The 17,477-nt window shown below is 33.8% G+C and overlaps 2 protein-coding genes across 2 annotated transcripts; both read right to left on the bottom strand.

Annotated features, from left to right (window-relative positions):
• Positions 1 to 14,912: 14,912 nt before the first annotated feature.
• LOC133805359 (uncharacterized) lies at positions 14,913 to 17,001 on the bottom strand. Its single transcript, XM_062243520.1, has 3 exons — positions 16,736 to 17,001; positions 15,440 to 15,617; positions 14,913 to 15,334 (listed from the first exon to the last, which is right to left on the bottom strand). The coding sequence occupies exons 1-3, from the start codon at positions 16,911 to 16,913 to the stop codon at positions 14,935 to 14,937; spliced, it is 756 nt and encodes a 251-aa protein (XP_062099504.1). The 5' UTR covers positions 16,914 to 17,001; the 3' UTR covers positions 14,913 to 14,934.
• A 9-nt stretch (positions 17,002 to 17,010) lies between these two features.
• LOC133806001 (glutathione S-transferase T3-like) lies at positions 17,011 to 17,448 on the bottom strand. The gene has a single exon (XM_062244138.1). It carries the CDS (start codon positions 17,446 to 17,448, stop codon positions 17,011 to 17,013), a length of 438 nt encoding a protein of 145 aa, XP_062100122.1.
• Positions 17,449 to 17,477: the final 29 nt, after the last annotated feature.

The following is a 17,477-nucleotide window of genomic DNA, read 5'->3' as shown; positions in this document are numbered from 1 at the left end:
GAGTGACATTTTGGCAAGAATCTCTTCTCAGTCATACATCACTCTGGACGAAAGTAGTCGGTAGAAGGGTCCTGCATGAGTAAAACCCAAGTTGTTGGCTTCAATGTCCGAAGTAAGGGAGCATTCAATGTAATACTTCCTAGGGTTCATTTTAAATGTGATACTGTAAAGATACTTGACTCACTTTTGCCTATGAAAATGGTTGAAAAAACCTACGTTCTTACGGTTGGGGTTGATTCTGAAATCAAATAGATAATACACCTCATGAGGGGTAGGTGGACTCCATTTCTTGAGGTGGTAAAGTATATATAGAGTAGAAAAAGCTTGTATCTTGTTTTGCGCTATTTGAAACGGGGAGACGTTGACATAATCAGTCACCGATCGGAAAAAATGATACTTCAACTAGGCACAATAAACTCCTTCGGGATTATTATCTCTCCCGTTGAGGCGAGGACACCCTATGTTTACTCCTTCATGGAGGTAGGAATGAAAATACCTATCAACAACCTTAGAAGTCAATCTAGAATCCTTGGACACATACCAAGAAGGCACTTGGTTATCTTCTTTCCTTGGTTTGAGCACAGCTGTACTCTTGATCTCCATTGCGAATACTTGGGCAACTTTTTTCTTTGGCCTTTTAAGTTTTCGCAACAGGCGGGAAGGTCTTAAATGACCTTGAGTCTCAACCTCCTCTACTTGTTGTTCATCCACGTGAGGCTCCTGTTCTACAACTTTTTCTACTGCCCAGTGAACTATTTGAGGGTCTTGCTCTGAGGCAGCCGAGTAGTCCTTTTCACTTTTGGCATAGGATGGTGCTCATTGTGTTGTTGAAGAAATTGATCTTCGTGGAGGAAATACAAAGCCGATCGGGGAAGAATTTTCTTCAATCCGAGAAGACGGTCTCCGGGAGTCCTTCTGCTTGGAGATTTCGATGAGGAAGAATCATTACTCAGAGGGGCATCAATGGGCTCAGGGTACGAGAAGTCAGAGTCTATTTGGTTGTCACCTCCCATGTAGTCATAACGATTCATCTATAGAAAATAGGGGAGAGGTGAGTAAACCAAACAGAGAGTGTGTGCAAAATGAGGAAGATTATTGCCTGGAGAAAATTTTTAAGTTTTTCCTGGCACTGTGTATTTATTCTTCATAAAGAAAATTACTGCCCAAAAAAAAAACTTTATTTTTTGCCTAGGCAATGTGTATTTATCTTTCATAAAGAAAAATTAATGCCTAGTGAAAAACTTCAATTTTACCAAGCAGTATGAATTTATCCATAACAAGAACTAGTTACTCGGTGGGAAAACTTTAATTTTACCCGAGCAGTAGAAACGATGTCTATATGCAAGGTTTTGACCGAGCAACATGTTTTTATAGAAAAGGATTATGCTACTCGGTGGTGGTAAAACAATAATTCCCACCTGAGCAGATTGACAAGCGTATCAAAAGGGGTATTTCAACAATTTTACAATGCTTCTCAAAGAAGCTTTAATGTTCTTCAGAAGTTGAAAAACTCGAAAAGGTACAAGTGGGATTTTGGGTCATTTTTTCCCAAAATTTCAACCAATCAGGGGTGAAATTGGTTAACCCAAAGCCTAGACTACATTAAACCAACAAAAAAAAATGCTATCCCTACACGGATTCATCGAAGAAATTTCGAAGATATCTAAAACTTATGGTTTCGGGTTTCTGAGACTTTAAACAAAATTTCTTCTAAGTTTTTCAGCTAAAAATGCTTGAAAATAAATGAAAAATTTGAGAAACTTATGCAAATAGATGATGGGAGCCTCAGATTCCTGAGAGATACGTCAAAAAATCTTGAATAATTCTAGCACCTTCAGATTTGGTGAGCTTCGACAACGATGAAGAGGTTGTTTTTTTGGCTCTTGGAGAGAGAGTGAAGTATAGATAGGCGTGGGAGGCCCTATTTATAAGATTATAAACCAATACCCAAGCCTTTTAATCTTATCCCTCACATTATCCCATGACTTCAGAAATGCGTAGCCACCATTTTTGTGACAAAGAAATGCAATCGTGAGTTATTAAAAAGGCATGAGAATACGAAGAGCCATTTATTGGAATTTGGAACACAAAAAGTACCAAAATTAATGGGGATTTATCACGTGGTTTTTTAATAAAGATTACTGACTCGAGAAAGTTGTTGGTCGAACATTCATTGCTCAAAGTAAAGTTGCTGGTAAGACATGAACTATTCGTACTAGTCAAGAAAGTTGCTGGTAGGACAAGATATTTTTGGACTGCTCAGATAGTTATTGCCCATGAAAAAGTTCATCATATTTTAAACACATATGATAAACTTGAGAGGAAAATTTTATCCCTAAAAAAATAAACATGGTGATGTGGCATTTTGAAATGACAAGTGACAATACATTTGTACTAAGTGGTGCATTGATGTTCAAAAAATATGCCGACCAGAAGGAGTATAAGGGATTGAAAAATAATCTACTAGGCATAAACTTATTTTTCTATCACTGGCTGGAAAGTTTCCAACCAGTAGATTTTAGGAATGGTTTTCTCTAGTCCGAAATATGCCAACCAGAAACTTGACAAGTTTAGTTCAGAAACACGTCGACCAGATACTTCACAAGAGCATCTCAAGAACTTGCTGACTAGGAAGTTCCCTAGTAGCTCCTCAGGAACATGTTGACCAGGAAGTTCCCTAGTAGCTTTTCAGGAACTTGCTAGTCAGGAACATCCTCAATCAGAAATGTCCAAAACTATCAGAGGAAATTTCTCATATATCTCGAAAGAATAACCTATTTTGTTGTATTTTGAATTTAATTAATATTTTCTATTATTTTATTAATTAAATATATTTGAAACAGATGATGACTTAGTCAAGGCCTAGGGCCCATTTAGTACATCCCATGAGCTTATAAATACAAGGCTTATGACTTTAGTTGGGGGACTCTTGTTGGACTTTTCGATTGAAACTTGACTCTCTAGAGAAACTCTGTCGAAATATTCTCTGACTTGCACTTGAGAAACTCAGTTGGCCAAGGTTCATCTGATCTCAAGTGTACGTTGCCATATATAAAAACACTAAGTGGATTAGGCTATTATCAATTCTTTTGGGTTGAACCACTATAAAACTTTCGTGCCGTTTATCTTCTATTCGTTGCTATTTTATTTTCTGTCGTTTTTGTGTCTACTCATTATTGGTTAGCAATAGGGAGTCAACATGTCGCATCACCTTTTTATGGGTAGCATGCCTCAAGTAGCCAAAACGTCTCCCCTCGAATATGTTCCTTAAGATTACTCCTTTCGATCTAATCTCCACTGTACGAGGACGAGTGAAGACTTGGGGGGAAAATGTTGTTCGTGTTTTCACCATGTGACACGTGGCAATCCTTAGAGAGTAATTAAGTTTCATGGGAGATAATGAAGCCCTGGTTAGCTTTCCTAGAGTTCCTCGGAGGGCAAGCCTATCCCCCCTGATCATGAACCGTCCCTGAAGAAGGATTTCCTCGGGGAATTACTCCTCGAGGACTACAGTTATGACACCCTCCCTGTCCTCTCTGCTCCAGTCCTCTGGTCCTGTGAGAATCGTCCTCATGGCTTGGAGTATTAGTGCCATGTGTCAAGAATAGAGACCTTAGACAACAAGCAGCTATCTGACATGTTACTGTTACCCAAATCGTGGTGTCGAGTCTGTATGAGTGTCAAGCAGGATGTCTCATGACACCGCTTGACATGGGAAAATTAGCAGTTACCCACTGACATTGTCAGGGACGTGTTACTCTAAAAATTTGTGGGCTGTTACCTCGTAAGTGGGCCCAAGGAGGTATGCCCAGGCCCACCAGCTCAATAATTAGTGGAATGCATATTCATTAGCACTAATATACCCTTAAGGGAGAATGCTTTATAAATAAATCTCCATTAAGGAAATTAATTGCTCTCAGCTATCTATAAATAGGGCTAGGGCACACATTGTAAAGGATCCCAGAATATCTTGCCACATTTTTATTAAGAGCATTTCAAATATGCTGCTTGAACTCCATAGAAGCTTGAGACGCCCAAGCTTCCCAAATTCTAATATAAGTGATTCGTGGACTAGGGTTAATTAATAACCCAAAACACGTAAAATCCATGTGTTATTCTTGCATTCTCTTTACAGTTGATAGTGAAAAAGACAGTTAACAATAGTAATTTTTAAATCACATTGAGAAATAATTTTGGAATGGAAAGCATTGAGCCCACTAAAGATACCATATCTATCTTTCCTTTTTATTTCCATTGACATTTAGAACCAACAAATTATTTTTTTATTAATTTTTTCTATTTTACTAATTAATTTCAAAATTTATTAAATTATATGCATTTATAATGATAAGCATTAAAAATAATAATTAAGAATTTAAATAATTTTAAATTTATTGATATTCAATTTTACATATATATAAAACTAATCAAACATAATTTAATTTATGTTTTAATTTCTAATTTTAAACTTTCTTATGAGAATTGAGGTGATACATTTAAATATAATTTCATTTAATCTACATTAATATATTTTTATTATTTATGTCAAAAGGCTACGATGTTTCAATTTCACTATGATGTAATAGTTTATGACGACCTTAACTTATTATGGACTATTTTGGACATATTCAACAGTGAGATTACCACTCGCAGTGTTCTAAGATCAACAATCACAAGTGTAAAGAGTGTTCTTGTAGACTTTATTGGTAGAAGGGCTCCGGTCAGTATCGATCGACGTTGATCACAACCCGATTTAGTAGTTAATCAAAAAATTAGTTAATTATAGGTTATTTTGGACCTAAAAACACTTGAATTGCATCCCACGATGTTTCAATATAAAGAATTCATATTGACTTAAGTGGTTGAAGTGCTCCAATCTGTATCGATCGCCGTCGATTTCACCAAGACAGTAGTTTATAGCAACCTTTGTTAACTATAGGATGTTTCAGACACCATCAACTGTCAATTCACCACACTTAGTGCTCCAAGGTCAATAATCACACTTATTCATATTGACTATAATGGTCAAAAGTCTTTGATCGACATCGATCTTATCCAAAGGTAGTTGTTTATAACAATCTTGACTAATTACTTGGTATATTAGGCCTAATCAACCCTCAAATTTTTAACTACTATGAAAATAGATCATCACCATGACTTCATTGTGCAATTAATATCCAAATTAATCAGTATTATATTATAGACAAAGAATATGATTGCAGAAAAAAAAAATATAAATCACAAAAAAACAACAACTAATTAATGTTAAACATTCAACCATCTAATTAATCTAATGGCCAAATACATTGGCAAAAATGATAAATTCTAAACATTATACCATTTACTTTTTCTAAAATAATTAATTAAACTTATTGTCAAATATATTGGCAAAATTAATTAATATTAAACATTCTACCATTTATAAATTTTACTTTTAAATAAAATTTTAATTAATGTTATTGTCATATTGGCAAAATTAATTAATGCTAAACATTATACCATGTATAAAAGTTTTTTGAAAACCTAATTAGTGTTATTGTCAAATATATTTGTAAAAATAATTAATCTATATGCGTGTTTGGAAGTCACTATGTAATTATGTAATTATTAGGCAGTGTAGCTACACAACCTAGTAATTACACTTTATTTTAAAATACAAGATGTATTTAGATTTCAAGTCGTAATTACATATAAATTTCTAATATAATGTTTGGCAAGAACGTTAGTGATTACACTGTAAAATATAATGTTATGTAATAATTAATATTTTAAAATTATAATATATAGTAATTATACAGTGTAATTGGACACTTCAATTACCTCCAACTACATACTATGTAATTACCTGGTTAAACAAACATGTCCAATCTAGTAATTATATCGAATTACACTTAATTCCAATTGCGATCTTGCTTTCCAAAATTAATCTTATTGTTAAATACATTAGCAAAATTAATTAATGTTAAACACTCTATCATTTTTTTTTTTGTCAAATGAACATCTAATTAATTTTATTGGCACATATAATGACAAAATTAACTAATAACAAACATTCTACCATCTATATATAATTAATCTTATCGTAAAATACATCGAAAAAAATAATTAATGCTATAAAAAAATATCTAATTAATATTATTGTCAAATATACATTAGTAAAATTAATTAATTCTAAACATTCTACCATTTATAATTTATTTTTATTAAAAGCACATCAAATTAACCTTATTGTAAACAAAAATTAGCAAATTTAATTAATGCTAAACATTCTAAAATCTATAAAAGTTCTTATTTATTTTTTTAAATCTAATTATTCATATTGTCAAATACATTAGCAAAGATAATTTTTGCTACACATTCTACCATCTATAAGCTTTTTTCTTGAAAAAAAAATACAACTTAAAAGAATTAGAATACACAATTCATATATGACTTATTGTAGCATATAATATATTCTGAAATCATCTAAATAGTATGTATTCTCAAATTTAATTAATAGTAATTCAATCATCCCAAAATTAACAAAAATTAAAAAATTAAAATCTATCCAAAAAATTTAATACAAAACTGACATTCTTCAATCATAATATATACTAGTTTGTGTTACGTTTTATTCATTTCATGTTACGCAACACAAAATTTTAATTACATAGATGTAGATAAATTTTTACGTAACTAATATCGTAAATATGTCCCAACTTCATAGTAAAATGACCATATAACCCCGACTCATCATTTTTGGACAGACATTTACACTTATGCCCCTTACTTTATTCAATCATATAAACTACTTTAATTCAACCAATTATGGCAACGTGTTACACCAAGTAAACAAAAGATTCCATTATCAGTAAGAATATGACACATATGTCGATGACATAATACCGTTAGACAACTGATCTCAACTGGAGTTATCTCGATTGATTATGTGAAATCAAAAGATAACATTGCGTATCCGCTAACCAAAGGGTTAAACAGAGATCAAGTTGAAAAGACATCAGAAGGAATGGGACTTAAGCCCAAAGGAAATTAAGGTCGATATAAAGGAAACCCAACCAAGTTGACTGGAGATCCCAATATCTAGGTTCAATGGGACAACCTAATTATTGAGACCGAGTAGGATCACTGTGGGGGATTACCTCTACCCGTTCCAATGATGAAACAGTGATGCTCATTGTAAAAGAGGTTAAGCTCAAGCTTTTAATGACCCTTACGCATCGGAAGTCTGAGCAAAGAAATGCGGGATTGCTCTTAGATAAGAGGTCACCTATATGAGAGAGAAGTGGGGCTGCTTCGATGGAGAATTGTGGGGGCTCAATTCTCTAAAACTTCTCATAGAATTAGGCAGATGTTCACAACCAAAATGAGCATAACCATGAGAACTAAAACTATGCCAGAAAGATATCTGTTTGAGATATATCATCGTTTACACAAATGAAGGAACAGCTCAAAGACATCGCGCCTATTAATGAGTTAGTAAAGTAAATATATTCTCACAATGGAAGGTTCAAAGGCTAACACCCACCTATCCTACGCGGGTATCAATCAGAGAACTCTATCACCTTGTTGCGTCGAGTTGTGTCGAGTCATTGTTTCTTAATATTGATCAATTTCATTCATGTGGGGGATTGTTGGAAAAAATTGAGTGAATGAGAAATTGATGCCTAAAATGGTAATGATTCAGCAAATCACTTTGATTAAAGGTGATATTATATGAATATTGTGTGATTTATTCTGATTGGTTTTGGCAAAGCACTTTGGTCAAAATTGAGATATCATAATATTGTGTGAATAATTCTGATTGACTGTCAAAAAATCACTTTGGGTAACAATTAATATTACCATAATAAGTGTGATTATTTCTGATTGATTTTCAGAAATTAAGATTCTAGATTTGTTGGATATTTAGGCATTAATGCACTTGATTCACACACATTTTCAACTCTCCATGAAGCATATAAAAGGAGACTTATCCTTTCATTCTAGGACACACAAATACAAAGTATTACACACTTAGTCTCTTTCTCTCTTCAGTCTTTGTAGTGTTTTCTTGTGAAATAGGGAGGGTTTGTTTCGAGTTCGCCTAACCAGACGCAGTGGTGCTTTTGTCCTGCTTGATAACTGTTGTATCCTGGGAAGTGGTTGCTCATGAATCCTCTAGCACCGTTCAGGTAGAGGGGGCAAATCTGCTTTAAGGAAAGTGTGTTTCGCGTGCCTCAGCTTTGGTTTATTCTTTATATTGTATTTTTTTTCTTCAATTAAATATATTAATATGTATATTTTGTTCTTCTCTGCTATATTATTTCTAACACATATGACTTAGAGGTTGTTTGACATTGATAATAAAAAATAGTTTTTTTTTTTAAAATGTTCTCTATAAACAAGTAGGAGTGTTAGGAATGGTTTTTAGAAAATAATTTTTAAAAACAAAATTAAAGAAAAAAAATTGAAACAACAAAAAGTTGTTTAATGTGCTTTTCAAAAACTTTTTTTTTCCCAATATTTTTTTTTATCATTTTCCTCATCCTTTTCTACAACATTATTTCTTCTTTTCTCATTTTCTCTCATATTACTTTGTCTCTTATAGTTCGCTCTTCTTATTTGTTTCATTCTTATTATTTTGTCTACCACTTTCTCTCTCATCGTATTCTCTCACAATACTTTCTCTAAATCCACCTAAAAAGTTTGATAGGAGGGAGTGATAGAAGGATTGATTCAATATTAAGGATTGAGCTCTTCCATTCATTGTCTATTTTTTTTAGTATAGAGTCACGGAGGGAGTGATAGAAGCATTGATTCAATATTAAGGATTGAGCTCTTCCATTCATTGTCTATTTTTTTTAGTATAGAGTCAAACATTCAAGGATTCTAAATCCACTTGGGCCCACCAAAATTAATCATATCTCTCAATTGGAGAGATTGTGAAGTCAAAGAAAGAGAGAAAAAAATTACTACTACAAAAAATGCTTTTCTCTGCAGTTTTTTTTACTTAATACAGTGTGGTTTTTTAGAGTATTGAGAACCATGATGTATTCGACTGCAAAGAAAAGAGTTAAAAAAACCGTAGAGAAAATACATCATTTTCTTTGTAGTTATGTTAAATAAACCGCGAAGAAAGAATATATTTCTCTGCGGTTGTTTTAAATAAATTGTAGAGAAAGATATTCTTTCATTGCAGTTTATTTAAAATAACCTTAGAGAAATATATTCTTTCTCTACGGTTCATTTAAAATAATCGCTGAGAAAATAATTTTTTTATATAATTATTTTTGGGTGTATTTTTATATATTTTCAATTCCGATTATATAATATAACTAATTTTATTAATTATTATTATATACCTAAAATTTATATAATAATATAAAATACCTAATCCGATAAATTATTATCTAATTAAAAGATAACATATAACATATTATTATATACATTCACATATAATTTCAAATTAAAAGATAACATTTCACATATATATATAGATAGTTTGTATATAAATATATAACAATATACAAATACCATTTAACATATAAGTCAAGTTAGCAAGTTACTCATAAAAAAATAGACTTCATAAATACATAACATTAATCTTGCTAACCAATCGCTTTGTAGTGGAAGTAGATCGTCCTTGACATTGTATTCCTTTTTGTCAAACCACTACAAAATTGAAAAGTTAATATAGATTAGATGATTAAATATTATATCTAGTTTTCTTAAGCAAAAAAAGTATAAAATATAACATACTTTCTTCTTGATAACTTCTGTTGGATTCGGTGCATTTACAAGATCATAAATGTATTTTAGTACATAAAAACCACATTCATGGCTTTCAGGCTGTTTTGGACAAGAATCTCTCAGCAATTTTGTAAATTTGCCAATGTATTCATTTTCCAAACATTGTGCGTATCCTATACAAAAAATAAAATTAATTAACTACATATTATACTCTCAACTCTTAAAAATAAACAATGCATACATTAAAATTGAAAAACTTACTTTTCCATAACCTCCTTCATTATTGGTTGAAATTTATGATTTTTCAAAGGGTCCAAAATTATGGTCATCCCCTGCATCATAATGAGCACCAACATCCAATGTCGACTAAAACAATAATAAATTATAATTTTTATAAGATTAAAAGCCAAACACAGTAGTGATAATATTTATGTAGTGCGTTCTTACTCAACAATCCAAGGAGTGAAATATATCTGGCTTCGTCTATCCATAGTCATCATCCATTTGGCTATAAGATCCACTATATTATTTTTACTTTCATCATTGCCAATAGAAAGATGTTCGGTGCCAAAAAATTGTATAGATGTCGTGAATTTGGGTGCATGCTTTCCCAAACAAATCTATAGAATCAATCATGCATATTGCATATTAAAAAATATTTTCAATTAATAAATTAATATCATAAAAAAATTGTCCAAAGTTTCCTCTGTTTCTATAACATATCCCAAATTATTAGTACCTATAAAATCAATTCAAACAAAACATACAACACACAACAAACAACATACATAATTTCGTCCATATACCACTTCAGCATACAAAATTCACAGATGCTACTTCACTGCAACACGCATGTTCTCAACCTTCTGTTATATCCACAGGACACAATTTCATCTCAGTACCTACTTCACTATGGATGAATATCTAATATATTGAAACTCATCTAATAGTTTGTTATCACATAACAGATTGAGTTCAAGTAGAATTGATACACACCTCATACCAAACTGAGAATCCAATATTATCCATGGAGGCTGCTTGATAAACGTCTTCCGATGTGATGAAGATAGCCTCGCGATCTCTTATAAACTCTGGGTCAACGGAAACTTATACAACTCCACCTGTTCCATTAATAAAATAATACTCCTTCACTATAAATTTTTGACTAACATCAATTCTGTCCCATTGGTCATCAGTTAACCAATTTGAAGGTTCTGATTGAGCTCTTTCAGCGGGGACAACTACGTGAGATCCAACTGATGATAAATGTGGGCTTGGTGATAGGGATTTGTGTGTACATGTCGATGGGCCCTACCTAATATCATATAACATATCAATACAGTGTACCCATGTAAAAATAAAATTTAAACATCTGAGCAAATAATTTTATACCTGAACAGTCACGATTAAATATTTTGGCCAAGGCAGAATGTGTCTCGTGTGTCCCCAACATATCATAGGTTACCAAAGGGAATAAGGATCTCACCTTCTTCTTGTAAGACATCTATACGCCAAACCCTCACAACTGAATCATCAAGCATAACTCCGTGGATGATAATTTGACTACACATGGTTGGTACAATGATAACACCCTTAGCCATTATATTGTCAATATTGTCGGAACACAATTGCACAGAAATGAGACAAGGATATTTTTTGCCTACACTCAAAATGGATTTGGCCTTGTACGTATAGAAATGCGACAAATGCTAACGCTTCACCACAATTTCTCGGGAAATGACCATTGAGTTAACCATGATCTCATCCCCTGGCTGTTTGCAGTATGAGGGATCGACTTGATCGGTTCATTACCAACAGGAAATGGAGGAGTTCGCTATGCAGTTATCGCCATTGACTACTTTACGTAGTGGGTTGAGTTCGAGCCTCTGGCGACCATAACCTTGAAGAGAGTCTTGGATTTTGTCGTGAAGAACATCTTGTGTTGTTTTGGGCTTCCGAAGAAGATCGTGTCTAATAATGGAATTCAGTTTGATAGTGATCTTTTCACAAACTTTTGTGAGAAGTATGACATAATCAAGAGTTTTTCTTCAGTGGCGTATCTGCAAGTTGATGGACAGGTTGAGGCTATAAATAAAACCATAAATGTGAGCTTAAAAAAATGACTAGATTAAGCCAATGGATTATGGCCCGAGCAGCTCCCACAAGTACTTTGGGCCTATAAGACCTCACATCGCACCTACACGGGGCACACTCCCTTCTCTTTAATCTTTGGAAGTGATGCTATGTTCCCAATTGAAGCGCTAGTGATGACACATAGACAAAAATACTTCGATCAAAAATCGAAACCACGAATTGCTCGATGCATCCCTAGATATAATCGAACAAAAGCGGGAAGAATCACAATTACAACTTGCCCGTTATCAGCAGAAAATTATGCATTACTTTAACTCGAAGGTAAAAGGACGTAGATTCAAGCTGGATGACCTGGTGCGTCGAAGAATGTTTTTGGTGAGTAAGGTTCCTAAAGATAGTGTATTCGGACTGAACTGCGAAGGACCATACCATATCATGGAGATTTTACGTGAGAGAACATTCAAACCAGCTTGGTTAAGTGGAGAGTTATTACCACGGACTTGGGATGCTCTTCATCTTAAAAAATATTATCAGTAATAAGACAGTTATGTTAGTTTTGAATTTTTTTTTTTTGTATTTTTTCATCTAAGCTTGTTTATAAAATCCATTCAATTTAAACGACGCGGGATGACTACGTGTTTACCTTATTCTCGCGATGTATCACGTACTCATTTTGAAAAAGTGACCAAGAATACTCATAAATTTTGATTACTTGGGGGGCATATAACCCTTAATGAGTTTAAAAGTATTTGTGTGATTAAATATTTTTTTTAAAACTTAGAGTTTGGAAAATTGATTATTCAATGACTTTTTATAGATGAATCAAATTTTCAAAGAAATTCCAAATACGAACTAAGTTAAACAAAATTCAACTACCAACTCGTGGACATAACCAGGTCCAAGACCTGATTCCTAACAGGTATAATGTTGTTAAGCAGATAAACTCCTGGACATAGCAAGGTCCAAGACCTGATTCCTAACAGGTATAATGCTGTTAAGCAAACAAACTCCTAGACATAACCAGGTTCAAGACTGGATTCCTAACAGGTATAACGCTATTAGGCTGGAAAATTCCTGGGTATGACCACGATATCGACCAAAATTGATTGGCCAAGCCATTGAAAACCTATCTCGATCTAAAGATAACCCCCATAATTGTGAGTGTGCAAGAATTTGAAATTCATAAGCATAGTAAAATAATAGAGTAAGGGGAACAAAAATAGATCATAAAGTAACGAAAATACACAAACAAGTATATGAATATCACGAGGAAAAATAAACCTCGAACTAAGCTCGAACGCGATTGTTTTAGCTTGTGAAAGCATAGTTACAAGGGATATAAAAAAACAGAATAAGAAAAAAGAATGATGAAGTAACTCTCTCTGAAACATCACTGAGCTCCGGTAACTTGCCCATGTGATGACACTTTATCTCCACCACCTCACTAGCCCTAGAAGCATCTACAGTCCTAAATAGGCACATATTACAGACAGACAAGTGTTTAGCACTCGAGTAGTGGGTGGGCACGATTTCACATAATAGAAGCCTAAAAGCCTCTATGTGCATGTTAGAGGTGACTTCATGCATGAGCAGGAGCTTTGGGGGGAAAATGTTGTAGCCCAAAATAAATACGATCTGAATCACTCATCGTGGGGAACAACTGCAGATAAGTGCATGGAGAAAGTGTACAGGCCGAACATTTAGCTAACTCTGGTGTGAGTAGTTCGAGTTAAACATGATAGTACGACAACCAGATAATCTCTAGATCACCTTTTGCGCCAACAACCTAGTTCGAGATGCGTGATTGCTAGATCGACTTCTAGACGGAACTTGGCCCGTGTCGGGTTAGGTTATCTCTCCGACATCCAACTTGAAGGAAGCCTGGTCGTGGAAGCCAAAACACTCGGAGATCAGGATCGTGGAAGCCTGATCATGATTTATAGTGAAGGATCCCAAAACACTCAGAGATTCCTTGTACACTCATTAATGCCCAGATTTTATTACACATTTATTACCCGAGAAAACAAATGTAAATTCCATAGGCAATCATATCCCTATGGAAACCGGAGATTATTATGATTTATTTTTTACCATATTTATGCATGCGGTTACCCAAAGCTGTCCAAGAAAACCCTCTATAAATATTAGGGAAATAGATAGAAAAATAGACGACTTCTTGAGATACAGAAACGCTGCTGAACTTGTAAGAAACAATTTCACCAGAGCCTAAAGGAGATTAATAAGATTGTCTCGTGGACTAGGTGCATTTTAATCTCTGAACCACGTTAAAGTGTGAGTGTTTGTGATATTTCTCATTTGTCTAATCACAGTTTAGTAAGAAATCCTAATATCTCTGTTATCGGATTTCTTAATCCACTGTTGGGGAAAAACTGCGTCAATAGAAGTGTTTTGATAGGCCTTCACGCCTACTTTAAATATCCATAACTTTTGACTTTGATTGAACCACGAGAGCCAAGAGATATGAATTGAACCATGTGACCCAAGAGATATGAAACTAATGTTCATTCAAAGTTCTACACAATCAATTAGGCTTGCCTATTTTAATACAATTTTAGGCCGAGAAAGTAATATTTGAAGCACTTTCGAAAGCCCAAAAGATTTTCGCTTGAATTTTTCTTTTGTAATTTCCTTATTTTATTGAATTATTTTATTGAAAAACTATATGTTTCATATTCATTATTTTGAGACAATTTTAGCATTTTAAAGAAATATGTCACATCACTTATCATACACTACTACAAAATACTCTTTAGAGCATCTCCAATGCAAACTACCCCAACCATTGCCTAAAATGTCTAAATCAACTAAAAAAATTATTTTTTTATTTTCTCTCTCATCCACATCACTTTTGGCAACTTATTTCTTAAAAATACTCCAATGCAAGCTACCCTAAAAATTGCCAACCATGGTCCCCACATATTATTATTTAATATATCATTTTATAATTATAAATATTATCATACTAAATTTTTTAAATTCATATATTAATATAAATAAATAGTACATGATATTTAAATTAGACTAAATTTAAAAAAAACTTATAAAATGACATAATCGTAATTAATCAATCTAACATAATTAAAAAAAAAACTAATTAAAATGATTTCCAAATTTTGACCATATGTGTTCCACCAAGTGTGCTTGAAGATTGCGATGAATATTTCTATCACGAATTTCAGCATTTCTTTGCAGCATTGTCGGGAAGTCGGAAATAGGTCCATGCAATACTTCAACTGTTGGGGTGTCTGTAGGGCCGTTATCATAATTAAAATCAACCAAACTCTCATATGCATCTCTTTCATCCTCGACAATAATATTGTGCAATATGATACATGCATACATAATATCTTTGAGAACATCTCTTTGCCAAAAACGTGTTGGTCCTCGTACAATAGCAAAACGAAATTGAAGTACTCCAAATGCTCGCTCAACATCTTTACGTACTGCTTCTTGGCATTGAGCAAATAATTTTCTTTTCTCTCCTTGAGGTAGTGGGATAGTTTTAACAAATGTACCCCACTCTGGATAGATACCATCTGCTAGATAGTACCCCTTGTTGTATTGTGTGCCATTTATTGTAAACTCAACTCTTAGAGCTTGCCCTTGTAAGATTTCAGTGAATAATGGGGATTGATTTAACACGTTCAGATCATTATTGGATCCCGGAACACCAAAAAATGCATGCCATATCCAGAGATCTTGTGATGCAACTGCTTCGAGCATGATTGTTGGCCTGCCGTGATCATCTCGCGTGAATTGTCCTTTCCATGCATCTGGGAAATTTTTCCATTCCCAGTGCATACAATCAATGCTTCCCAACATGCCTGGAAAACCACGCACCTCCCCTATTTGAAGTAAGCGACGAATGTCCCCATCATTGGGTCGTCTCAAATATTCAGCACGAAAAATCTCATTCACTCCCCGAACGAAATTTACTAGACATTCAATAGCGGTGATTTCACCAATTCGAACATACTCATCAACATAATCAGCAGGCACTCCATATGCTAATATTCGCATTGCAGCGGTACACTTCTGTAATGGTGAAAGCCCTCTTCTACCGACTGCATCAAACCTCATCTGGAAATACTCCGAATGATTTTCTAGAGCTTGCACTATGCGTAGAAATACGTGTCTATGCATTCTAAATATTCTTCTAAATTGATAGTCTGTATACACCGGTTCATCAGAAAAGTAGTCATCGAACAAACATTGATGTCCTTCTACATGACCCCTATCAATATGGGCTCTCTTTCTTCCTTGCCTTGTTGAGCTACCCCCATCCATGAAAGCTTTGAAATATTGATCATCATGATCGTCAGTACACTCTACAATTATGATATCCTCTAGACTCATATTATCGTATGAATTTGCAGAATTTGGCGAATCCATTGTCGAACTTAGAGTATATGATATTTGAGAATGAAAGATAAATGAGAGAGTAAAATGAAGGACGGAATGATCAGTTGAGTAAAAAGATGATTGAAATTTTGTATTTATAGACATGGTGACATATATAGCCGTTAAAATGTAGCCGTTAAAATATAGCCGTTAAAATGTAACCGTTAAAATATAGTTGTTAAAATGTAGCCGTTAATATAGCCGTTAAAATATAGCCGTTAAAATGTAGCCATTACTAAATAATAAAGGATAGTTTATTTAAATAAATCAAACTACATAATAATGCCATTGATGAAAATACAAAGCAATTACAACTTTAGGATATTAGTCTTAATATAAGTACACATGGCTTCATGATTTTTCTTTTGCTCAGGAGTCATATGCGACTTGTCCATGATGAGATAATCCATATATCCTTTAATCTTATTATCTTCTGCCTCTTTCTCCTTTATCGCCACCAATTTCTCTAATGCAACTGTTTTTCGTTCACTAATCTCTATAAATCTAGCATGTGTGTCTTTTTTTTCCTTTCCTTTTCTCTTTGTTGCCTTTTGGCCAGTAGGGCGCACTTCACGTACTTCATCGTCACTGATGTCTGCATTAGAAGATGAAGTAAATGCCCCTAATTCTGACACCTTTGTTCTCTTACCACATGTTGTTTGGTACATTGTATTCCATTTCGGCTCAACCTTTAGCAATCTCCAACAGTCCACAAATAAAAAATTTGAGTTGTTATTTTCAGATTTGTACAATTGATGTGCATTCTCAAAAAAATTTCTCATCAGACCAACCACTATGATGTGCTAATTGAACTCGTTTATAACATCCATTGAATTGCGCCACCTTTTGATTCATCTTGTTCCAATGGTATTTGCATTGCCTTCCAGTCCTTGCTTGCTCACCTTTTTGGTTGGTGTTGAAGTAATCTGCGATTCGAGCCCAGAAATGTGTAGAAGTTTGGTCATTCCCCACAATGGCATCCTTAGATGTATTAAGCCATCCACTTATAAGAAGTATAGTTGCTTCCTTGCTCCATTTGACTTTACCTTTATGCCTTGATTCATCTTCATTGTGTAGAATAATATTTTCCAACCCTTCAGCACAATGTTCAGGTTGGGTTTCAGAGATAGATGTTGACGATGTTTCGCGATTCAAATCAATACTAGACTTTTCTATACTAGGCCTATAATTTCTTGAAACCATTTCAGGTTGGTGTAGGGAAGGCATATGAA

This window comes from Humulus lupulus, chromosome X (genome assembly GCF_963169125.1).
Source record: "Humulus lupulus chromosome X, drHumLupu1.1, whole genome shotgun sequence".
Lineage (NCBI taxonomy): Eukaryota > Viridiplantae > Streptophyta > Magnoliopsida > Rosales > Cannabaceae > Humulus > Humulus lupulus.
Note: the sequence above shows the minus strand (reverse complement) of the source record. Positions and strands in the feature narration are given on the sequence as shown.

What these genes read in the sequence shown, in the direction of transcription:
- LOC133805359 (XM_062243520.1), bottom strand. Translation starts at nt 16,913, where the DNA reads ATGTACCAAACAACATGTGGTAAGAGAACAAAGGTGTCAGAATTAGGG. An exon ending in TGCTAGATTTATAGAGATTA is followed by an intron (nt 15,618 to 16,735) that starts GTGAACGAAAAA and finishes AAAATTTCCCAG; the next exon opens with ATGCATGGAAAGGACAATTC. An exon ending in GAAATCTTACAAGGGCAAGC is followed by an intron (nt 15,335 to 15,439) that starts TCTAAGAGTTGA and finishes AACTATCCCACT; the next exon opens with ACCTCAAGGAGAGAAAAGAA.
- LOC133806001 (XM_062244138.1), bottom strand. Translation starts at nt 17,448, where the DNA reads ATGGTTTCAAGAAATTATAGGCCTAGTATAGAAAAGTCTAGTATTGAT.